Here is an 11,334-nt window from a genome sequence, read left to right as displayed (position 1 = left end):
TCATGGACTTTTAGGCTCAGGAGGGATGCACCTGGTCACCTTGGCTACTTGTTGGTGATGGACTGTCGTGTAGGAGGGTGGCTGGTAACATCAGGTGTGGAGCTCTAGCAGCAGCTTGGACCACATGATGAAAGCTAGGTGGATGGAAGCAATCAGATACCTTTGGTACATTCTGGGGAGAAGATCATAGCTGAAGTAGGTGTGAAAGGTGAAAGCAAGGGCAGGAGAAACCAAGGAATCACCTTCCACCTCTTCCCTCCTTTTTGATGGAGCAAATGGGTAAAGATCAGCCATTTTCCAGCATGGAACTCTGGGAAGAGTCCCGTGTGGTCGGAAGTGGCATGGGAGCACGAAGCAAGTGCTCTGTCTCATTCAGGCCTCACATGGCTTCTGAATTTCAAGGAGATGGCTACATAGAAGAGTGGATGGCGCAGGCAGAAGATCCTCACACAGACTGCTCGCATGTTGAGGCTCATATTTCCTTTAAGAATAGATGTGTTCAGGTGGACAACAGCCAGGGGACTGCAGCCAGCTAGAGGTAGAGACTGTGTGGGGAAAAGTGGCAGTTTAGTTGAGTTCAGAAGACTGCCTGACTCCCTGCCTAGCCCAGAAGCACAGCCTGGGTTCCTCCAGGCCTACTTAGTGGATACTTTTGACTGTCGATATACTTGTTAGCACTGTGTTTTCTAAGGGATGTCAAGAGATTGCACTGTGACAAACCCAGGCTCTTGTCTGGAGAAGGGTGGAGAAGTGGTCACACAATCTGGCTCCCACCCACTCCCGCCTACCAGCTGAGAACACTGAAGCCAAGAGGTCCAAGGGAGTAGAGGCAAGAACATGACACACCAGGAGAGACAAAGGAAAAGAAGGTCCCAGCATGAGGTAATGATTGAAAAATGTCACAGCCCATTACATAAGCGAAAGTGAAACCCGAGAAGCCAATAAACCCAGGGTATCAGATTGACATGAGCTCACAGGAAGCTTACTCTGTGGTTGCTGACATACATCACTGTGGAAACACAACTGTGTCCAAAATGACCACAGTTTGACCTGGAACCACATGACAGTGGCTCTAGGACCTCTCAGAAGAATCAGTAAGAACTTGACTAGGGCTGGGGTACAGCTCGGTGGCACAGCACTTGCCTAGCATGCACCAAGGCCCTGGATTCTGTTCCCAGTGCCACAAACGAACAAAACAACGAAAAGAACAGCTTGGCAGAGTAGCCGTCTCCCCCAGGCTTTTGAGAACAGAGGAACAGTCTTCAGGGGAGAAAGGGTCATGATTCACAGAGGACAGAAGACTTAGGGTTCATTGATAGATTTGACCCAAATCTATGGAACATATTAGAATTGTGTTCAGATGTTCCTCATATCAATTTTACCATGCTAACAATTACAAATAGTGGGAAGAACTTTGACCCAATTATGGAAAAGGGCAGTTAGAAGACTATTGAGCACCTGCTCTTGCATTAGTTAGTGGATGACGGGGCACCATGAACCACTTTAGTGGGCCCACAGAAGGCATGGTATGGCTGAGATGTCACCTCCATATATATATTATGGAAACAAATTTTTAATATACCTAAATATACCTAAAAGCAAAGCTTCTAGAAAAACCATTTGTTCTTCCCTGTCATGTATCATTCCTCAAACTTGACCTTGGCCTCTCGCCTGACCTTGCATTTCAGGGCTGGGTCTCTAAAGGCATCCTTGTTGATAACAGTCTTGTCCAAGGGGATATCCACAGAGTGACTGGTGGGCATGAGGTGATTGGAGTTACAAACTTTCACAGAGGATTTGATCTTTGACCTCTTGGCAATCTTCTTCTTGCCTACGGCAGCTGTCACTTTTCGGGGATAGCAGTCAATTTCAGCCACCAGGGCATGGCTGTAAGAGCGGGCTGAGGTGCCGTCATCAATATTCTTCATGGTGACGGCTTTGCATCTAAAGTACCATCCAGCCAGGACCGGCTTCATGACTTGCCCATTTTGACAGCAAGCAGCTGGCACCCAGCAGAAAGGCCACACAGCACATTTTTATGTTTCTTGGTCCTTGTGCTCAAAGGTAGCGTTTGGGGAAGAAATCATCTCTTTGGTTTAAAATGAACCTCTACAACTGAGTCCAACAGGAAGGACTGTCTCCTTCAAATAGAAACCAGAGGACTCTTGGGAAGTGGGATGGCTGTTGGCTAGCCAAACATCAACTTAAAACAAAATGACAACAAAAAAGCAAACAAAGTTATCTCTGACATTAGACTTGTCAGGTCCTGCCAGCTTTCAGTTTCGGTAGACCACTGGACGGGTTTTGTGTCTTCACACCAGAATGGGAGCCTGTGACACAGGACAGGCAGGTAATCCCACTCCATATATTTTGTGTACTTTTCATCTACTTTATAGCCATCCCGAGATGGAAATATTTGCCTTAGAATAAGACAGCTACCCTCAGAAGTTGTACCCATTCACCCCTCTCCAATTCCCAACTTCATAGCATTCCTGTTAATACATTCATTCATTCACTTACTCATTCATTCATTCATCCATGCAACCACTATAGAGGAGCCCTGTTCTTGACATTGTTCTAGAGGCAGAGTGGGCAACAGTGAAGTAGAGAGACAGACCTGGTAATAGATAGGCCGGAAGGAGTAAGCAGGAGGCTAGATTGGATTTTACACATAATCTGAGAAGCAACAGAAAGCTACTCAGAGGGCTTGGGAGGCAAGAAGCATCATCAGATTACATTTAATATTCTTCACTCAAACTGGTATGTAGAAAAGGGGCTTCAAGAGGGGAAGACCAAGAGGTGAGGCCCAGTGTAGCGTCTGGTGTCAGGATGAAGGGAAAGCTCTCTCGGCAGTGAACAGATAATAAACACTAAGCAGGAGAACAGGCAGGCACATTGTAGGGATGTGATTAACCAGTCAGCCACCATTACCCAGAAGCCAACATGACCCGGGATCTCCCAGGAGTGTGGCCTGTTATAAGTCTTTAGTGGTCAGATCAGTAGCTGAGAGGAAAAGGGAGTGAAGCCCTGCCTTGGGGGACACTAGATGACCTTTAGGGGAACTCAATGAGCCTGGAGAACATATCGTCCAGAACAAAGTCCCTCAGGAACGCAGAGTGGACAATGGTTTATAAACAGTTCTCTTTGGGATAGTAAAAGAAGCCAAAATAGAAAGAATAGAATGATGTGAAGGAAAAGTCTAGGAAAGGGGAAATTATCAGAATACATTATATGAAAAAATTACTTAAATTATAAGAATGTATAGTAAATGTAATAAGTTATATACATACATACGTATATGTATGTATGTATGTATATGTATCATTTTTCTTTTTTGGTTTTTTGAGACAGGATTTCTCCGTGTGTAGTTTTGGCTGTCCTGGAACTCACTCTGTGGACCAGGCTGGCCTAGAACTCACAGAGATCCACCTGCCTCTGCTGCTGAGATTAAACATGTATGATACCACCTGTACACTATTTTTTTTAAAGAAAAAAAAACTATGCAGGTGTTAGCAGGCTTCAGTCTTTCTCTCTGTGTCTGAGCTTAGCCTTCTTTGGTTAATGACATCTCAGTGAAACAGAAGGTGATCTTGTTTCTCTCTCATCCGAGCTGGTTGAGAAAGAAACTTTGCAGGAGCTTTCTCTGCACGGGGAAGGGACAACAAAGGAAGAGTTAAGATGAGTCCACATCACTCTGAGAGCATGTGCGGGTCTAGGCTGAGTGTGTTGCAAGAAGTCTGATGCCGAGAAGAGATACCACGAATGTGAAGCTACACTTGTCACAGGGCCAAGGGCTGGCATAGAGAATGCAGAGTCGTCATCACTGAACTCAGTTCAAATGAAGGACCATGGAGTAGTTTTTCCCCAAGCTTTAACTTTTGGGCTGTGACTGTAGCTCTTAGTGGCAGAGTGCATGCTCAGCATCCACTAGGCCCTAAGTTTGACCACTGTCCAAATCCAAACAGCAAAACTCTTGTAGCTTCTCTGTGCCTGGAATTCTACATCAGCTTTTCTTACAGCACTCCACTAGTTTTCAATAATTATTTTGCCTATTTAAGCTTAATAACAGAGGCTTCATCCCTGGTAGGTCCAATATCTAGACCAACTCACAGAGGTTCCCAACTTGTTAGCTCGGAGTAGTCTCACCTTGTCGTAGGGAGACATGGCCCAAACACGCTCACATCTTCAAGCTGTCCAGGTCAGTCTACAATGTTGGCTCAAAGGCTCACAGGATATAGGGTGGTAAGGATGGATAACACCCACTCTTTAAAAAACTGCCAAGCTCAGTGTCCCTTCAACTCTGTTCTGGATCCCAAAGACATAGCTGAGGACCCCGTTTCATTACACAGTTGTGTCTGGTCCCGCTTCCCTGTCTGCTGCCTCCACTTCTTACCTCAAGGTTAGGCAATCTAATTACTGGATAGGGGAAAACTGAGATTTAATTTTTCCCTGTTTTGGGAATTGAACCCAGGGCCTTGAATATGTTAAGGAAACATTCTACTGTGAATTACAGTGCCTTGCCTAAAACTGTGACTTTTGAATTTTTGTTTCTGTTTTCATTCCTTAGGTACTGGGGAGGGAGAATACAGGAGGGAAAACAGAATTTCATAGGCTGATCTAGGTTACCTACAAATGGCTTTGGGATTGACCAAGTTTGGGAGTAGTTAATACCGACAGGTGTGCTTAGAAGGCTGGGGATAGGAGGAAAAGACCAGACACTACAGCTGCTAAAAACCACAATTTTGGTAAATATATGCGCAATTTAAAAAGCATAATTGCACAAATCTAGGTGTCTCCAGTCCAGGCCCCTTCTCATTAATCAAAGGAGCTGCCACGGGTCGAGGCTCAGTCTATGATCCCAGCTCTGCCCATGCAGCCACATGAATCAATCCTTCTCTGAGCCTCTATACTTCCTCGCTGGCGACTTGGTCCTTCTGGGACGGCTTTTGCCAGAGCTGAGCAGCCAGGCCCCCAGCTGTGCCGGCCCTCTCCCGGTAAGAGGAAATGCTTTCAGCTCAGTCCATTAACACAAACATTCAAAAGCAAACACTCTAAAGCCACAGGTCGCGTTGGCATAAATAAAATGTGATCGAGAAAAGCTTCACCTCAAGAAACCAAAGGGGTGTTTAAAAAAAAAAAACTACCCTTGCTTTCCAAGGAGGCAGGCAGCAAAGCCACAGCAATTCCACTGGTTTGTGTGCTCAGTAGAGATGGGTGGCTGAGGCCACAGGCCTTTGAAGAGGAAATGCCAGCTAAGGTACAGGCAGCCAGCCAGTCCCTCAGTCCTGAAAGGAACATAACAGAGAAGGGGAAGGGGGCATACTTAGGACGTGAACTGTGGAAGGAACAAGGCAGATAAATGACATTCTTCCCATCTGGGGACCCCACCCCATGACCAAAGAACCACTGGACAGGGCAACTCACTGTGCCCCTGAGACAGAGCTGAGGCCTGGCAAACCTGAGGTGGCAGGCACAGCCCAGTGACTAAGGCTCCGAGGAGGGGTGTGTGACCTTGCTGAGGGGTGGAAAGGGGTGGTGGTGTCTGGCCTGAGTGATGCCTTTGCTTTGAAAGCTTCGGAGGAAATTAACTTTACAAGGTGCCTCCCTGTCTCCCAGAGTTATTAAAAGAAAGGAGGGAGCAGAGGAGAAATGGAAAACTGGTAATACTTCAGGAAGGGCTCTGTGATCTGACCGAGGAAGTGTGAGGCAGATGAAATGACCAATGGGACAGACAGACAGCCCTTTGAATATCTAGCGATGAAATGACTGATTAGTTAAAAATTGCCCCCAAGTGTATAGACTGTCAGGGACCCCCTTTCTCAGCATGGCAGTACCGTTGCTGAACAAATGGTAGTGAGTGGGAGAGTCGAGCCACTATGGGGTCACCAGAAGTATTAACCAGGAGCTTCTGGTGGTCACCTTTATGGTTTGGGTCACAGGTAAAATTTCTAGGTAATGTTCTACTAATGGGGGAAGGAAAAAGCACCACATCTCAAAAATTTGAAGGACAAAGCAAATATAGGGGTGTCAATGGGAGCTATTCCACAGGGTACGAAGCCTGACAGTTTCCCGCCTTTAATTGGATTTAATTTTTAAAGCTCTCTTAATAATCCTTTGGTCAGGTGAGTACCCAAGACCGCCAAGCCTTGTCTGTTTGGAAACACCCAGCAACTTCCTCATGTTAAAAAATCATCCTGTTGGGATGGCAAGTCAGCAGTTGGGAAAATGTGCCACTTCATGACTGAACAATCTCTTCCTTCTTGTCCTGCAGTTCTGTAGAACTGAGCATGGCCGGCTAACAGCATGTCGCTTCCTTTCTAGGTGACACGGAGAAGTTGGTGGCCTTCTAATGGAAGAGGCATCTAAGTGCCTTCCAGATTGCACCTTAGCCAATGTTGGTGAAGAGGATGTCTGTACCTGCTTTCAGCACCCTCCTTCATTACTTGTTCTCGGACCCTCATACAGGCCTGCTCTCTTTAACCTGGGAAGCCCTAGGACTGTGGGACTTCATCAAACTAGAGCATCCTCACTCAAGGGCTTCAGAGTAAACTGTTCAAAGCCAAATATACAGAGCCATAAAGGACAGATCTACCTTGTATGGGCTAATTTCACTTTCAGTTTTTATAATTACTCTATCAATAGGCTGGGGACCACATTATCATCCATGCTATATTAAGGGTTGATATGCCAAAATTTTATTATGCAGAGCTTATGAGATTATAATTGTATTATTTGATAGGTTAGTGGAGGCTTGTGGAAGCTTTTCAGAGAATATCAAGTAGTAATTACAATGCTAAAGATTGAACTCAATCCTGTTTAACTTCCATACCAGTTCCTTTAACTAGTAGAGAGGCAAAGACATGTAGCTTTTGCGGCAGGGAGAGGCTGGTAGGAATTTCATGTTGTATTAGATCTTCAACAGGCACACACGTTCTGTGCACTCACCAGGGGTATTGGCTGGATAAGGTTAGGTAAATGTTTTCTCAATGCTGAATAACCTAATCCTTAATCACTGACCTGTGTTAAGTTCTTTGTATTTTCAGCCCATATCAATCTCTTGGATACATACTAGGTTCCAGGTTTTTAACTTCCTTCGCTTATTACATTTGTTCGTTTTGTTTCTGTTTTGGTTTGAGACAGGGTTTCTCTGTGTAACCCTGGCTGTCCTGAACTCACTTTGTAGACCAGGCTGGCCTCAAACTCACAGCGACCCACCTACCTCTGCCTCCTGAGTGCTGCGATTACAGGCGTACACCACAGCACCTGGCCACTCATGACATTTGAATGTATCTTATTTTTATTAAGTTTCTAGACACTCTGAGGTCTATCATTATGGGATTAGTGAACTGGCTGACAGAACCAAGATGGATAAACTGGGAATTATAATCTGAGAAAAGTTAAATCTCTCAGTCACTTGACTATGACATGGCATAAATGGCACAGGAAACAAAACAGGAGGGCTAAGGAGTGCGACTCAGTGGCAGGGAGCTTGCCCAGCACACAAGAGACATAGTTGATTCCCAGACCTGTCCCAGGAAACAGGAGGAGGGTTGAAAAGTAAAACGACTGATGCTGCCATTCAGTGTTCAACATGATGTACAGGGAGTTGAGGCTGCTCACAGAAACCTAAGGTCCAGGATGAAGGCTGGAATAGCTGGCTTATTCTCTACTGCTGGCATATTAAGTGTTGTTCTAGACACAAAGCAAATGTACAGACAACTGACTATTGAAGCAAAAAAAAAAAAAAAAAAAAAAAAAAGGATGAGAAAATGGTGATCAAAAGTTATCAGCTATGATAAAATTAGTGTTGTTGGGTGCAGGGTCATTGCCTCGGAACACAGTAGGTGGCCTCAGGAGGTAGAAGAGAGCTAAACTGAAAGCTATTTCAAGGTGGGCCGGTCCTGGCTCAGCAAGGGAGGCTTGTCCACTAGAATTGCCAGCTGGAATGCATGCCTCAAGTGGTGGTAAGCACAGCATCCTTGGACAGCCTAACAGAAGCCAGACGGCCATGTATGAGGCAGCACCGGGGGGAATTCTGGTGTTGAAGATGGACAAGGGTGAGAGGCAAGTGCCGGGTCCCCAGGGTCTCTTCCAGTTTTAGGATTTCATGTTTAATATCTCTTACCCTTCAGTTGCCAACTGGGCAATCCCTTAAAAAAGCCAAGCATTTGTTTCTCCGACCTTTAATTTGTTCTCCAATAAAAGCATTGCAACAAAACCCATAAAATTACAACTTTGATGTAAAAACTCCCATTTTTCTGGGAATCATATTTATTAAGTAAGAAACATCCATGAGGAACCTAAAAATCATGTTGCACACCTGTGGCACTGGGAAGGCATTGGACTAGCTGGTCTGATCTTTTCTAAGATTCTGGTCATTTGCAGTTACATCATATATCTCAGAGGGAACACTGGCAAGGATGACAGGCCCTGTGTAAGGAGCTGCTTGCTTGATTCTCCTTACATCATCTGTATTACTCAGGAAGCTTCAATGTAGCTGCTGGAAATGAAAGAAACACATTGCAGAACAGCAAGACTGAAGGCAACGTGGTCACACAGGTTCTCAAGCTCACATCCTCAAAAAATCAGCCAGGGGGATGAGGTAGTTACATTACAGTACTCCCAGTTAGAGGCAGATAAATTGTAACAGTCCATCTTAATTTGATATGGATTATATGCCCATTCCTAAACTAGTTACTGTGACCAAGACAGCAGTTTGAACAGAGTTGTCAATCTCAACCAAATGCAAAGACTGAAGGGAAGTAACTCTCAAAGTAGACTATATATATATATATATATATATATATATATATATATATATATATATATATATATATATGTATATATGTAGAATAGGCACTACTGTATGCATCAACTCACAAATACTATCTAATATGAACTTACAACTTCCACAATACTACAGTCACATGGTCTCTTTCAAGGGTGGTAATTATCTTTGTGCTACTACGGCCAGACCAGACGGAAAGTCACACTTCCAGGTCAATGGGGTCTCATTTCAAGAGACTTTGGTTCAGTAATTTGTGGGTAACAAGTGTAGTTTACATATTGCAGGGAAGGAAAATAGAACCATAATAAAATCTCTAATTCCAAAGAGACTATGAAACAACTCATGGCCATTGGTCCTCCGTACACATCACAATCTTTAAAAACATAAAAAGCAGAGAGCTGCTCCTCTGGAGTGAAGTCCTTGATAATAACTGTGACATCTCTTCAGAGGACTGGACAGCACTTGCAGCCCATTATTTGTTGGGGTCAATGAAAGTTGTAGCTAAGTAAGAGCGGATTTTTTTCCTAAGACCTTTGACAGAGACACTGGCTTTCATGGGTCTCTAGCTTGCTGCCAAACCCAAGTGTCCTGCCACATTCCACAGCTGGGAGTCACTTCTGTATAGAAACCTCTTCCTTTCCAGTCACGTACACTTACTGGCTCTGTTTTCCTGAAGCTCTCCAATAGGCCAGTTTTGTGGGTTCATACTAGAAGAGATTAGCTGATTCCATGTTTTGAATTCAGAATCCATGTTTAGGTGGCTGTAGCCTACTGGCTTCTACTTTCATGCTGGTCTGTTCTGGAGCACTACAAAACCAGCGACCTGGTCAGGGAAGGAAGAGCATGTCCCTCTGAGGTACGGTGGCGCATCAGCTGCATCTTTCCAGGGGGCATGGGTGGAGACTGCAGAGGAGGTTCAGGAGTTACACCTGTCCTGGGCTCCATCTGACGACTGAGTCACCTTTTCTTCTCTTCTTGCAAACTGACTCGGACTTGCAGAGGACTCCGCCTTCCCAGGCATGTAACTGACTGGTCTAGAGGCACAGGCAGTGTTCTCGTATCACAGCTTCTTCCTTCCTCTCTTTCCCCAAGAAAGGAATTAATTTCAAAGTAAACTGGTCTCTTTTAAGATTTACAGTCAGGGCTGGAGAGATGGTTCAGTGGTTAAGAGCACAGCTGTTAAGAGCTCTTCCAGAGGTCCTGAGTTCAATTCCCAGCAACTACGTGGTGGCTCACAACCATCTGTAATACAATCTGGTGCCTTCTTCTGGTGTGCACGAAGACACTGTACTCATATACATAAAATAAATCACCTTCAACTTATTGGCAATATGATATGTAACCTGAACTTACTTTGTAAAATTTATCTTTGAGAACTTTATATATTTATGCAATAAAAATGATCACACACACTTCTTCCAACCCCCTCCAGGTTTTTCCATCATGCCCTTCTCCCATTTTCATGTCTTTTTAAATAACCCACTAAGTCTAGTTAGTGCTGTCGGTAAAGAATTATTCTCCCTTTCCCATCAACTATCCCCTCCCAGTAGCTCCTTTCTATGGGTGAGGCCTGAAGACCATTTTTGTCATTTATTCAGGGATTGGGTTCAGCATGAAGTTTTTGTCCAAGTCTCTCCTAACTCCTCCTTTTAAAGGATTTACTTATATGTGTGGTTATTTTGCCTGCATTTACGTATGTGCACCACACATGTGCCTGGTGTCCAACACTGGACTTCCTGGAACTGGAAATACAGATGACTGTGAGCCACCATGTAGGTGCTAAGCACAGAGCCTGGGTCCTCTGCAAGAACAACAAGTCCGCTTAGCTACTGAGCCAGCAGCCTCCTGTCCAAATCCCTTAGCGCCAGAGCCTGGCAGGCATGCGGACTGAGGGTCTTAATACACATTAGGCAGAAGAATAACCATTTCACTGCATTACAAAGTAAGATTTGCCAACGAGCAAATGTGGTAAAGACTGTTTCTTATGTCTCAATACCGTATCAAGAATATTCATAATTTCCAGTAAAAACTGACAAAACCAGGCAGGTGGTAATGGGACACATCTTTAATCCTAGCACGCAGGAGGCAGAGGCAGGTGGGTCTCTGAGTTTGAGGCCAGCCTTATCTACAGAGTTTCAGGACAGCCAGAGCTACACAGAGAAACTCTCTCTATAACCCTCCCTGCAATAAAAACAACCACAAACCAGTTTTCCTTCCATTTCTGCCTGGCAAAGCCCTGCAGGTGAGATGTAAGCAGAAATGTTGTATATGGCATCCACAAACTGTTTTTAAAGTGATAGTTACGATTATGTTTCTTTTGTAGGCCAGTCTAATCCTTACTAATGTTATAGTCTAGAATACTCAGGTTCTTCTATTTTATTAAATGTTGTTTTAAACGAAAATCCCAAGTGTTCTATTTTACAAATAAAGACTCGGGAGCCAGACACTGAGGTGAAAACCTGCTAGCTCAGAGAGGCAGAGAAAGCACCCAGCTGACCCTCCTACTCAGCTCATGTCCGGATGGAAAAGGCCCCAAAGGCTCACTA

The 11,334-nt window shown here is 44.6% G+C and overlaps 1 protein-coding gene across 1 annotated transcript; it reads right to left on the bottom strand.

The window, feature by feature from the left end:
* Positions 1-1,640: 1,640 nt before the first annotated feature.
* Positions 1,641-1,962, bottom strand: LOC311582716 (large ribosomal subunit protein eL27-like; the record flags this gene model as incomplete). Its single annotated transcript, XM_084755946.1, has 1 exon — positions 1,641-1,962. Exon 1 carries the CDS (start codon positions 1,926-1,928, stop codon positions 1,641-1,643), a length of 288 nt encoding a protein of 95 aa, XP_084612072.1. The 5' UTR covers positions 1,929-1,962.
* Between the last annotated feature and the right edge of the window lie 9,372 nt (positions 1,963-11,334).

The sequence above is a fragment of the Acomys minous genome (assembly GCF_964271855.1).
Source record: "Acomys minous genome assembly, chromosome: 14".
NCBI classification, from domain to species: Eukaryota; Metazoa; Chordata; class Mammalia; order Rodentia; family Muridae; genus Acomys; species Acomys minous.
Note: the sequence above shows the minus strand (reverse complement) of the source record. Positions and strands in the feature narration are given on the sequence as shown.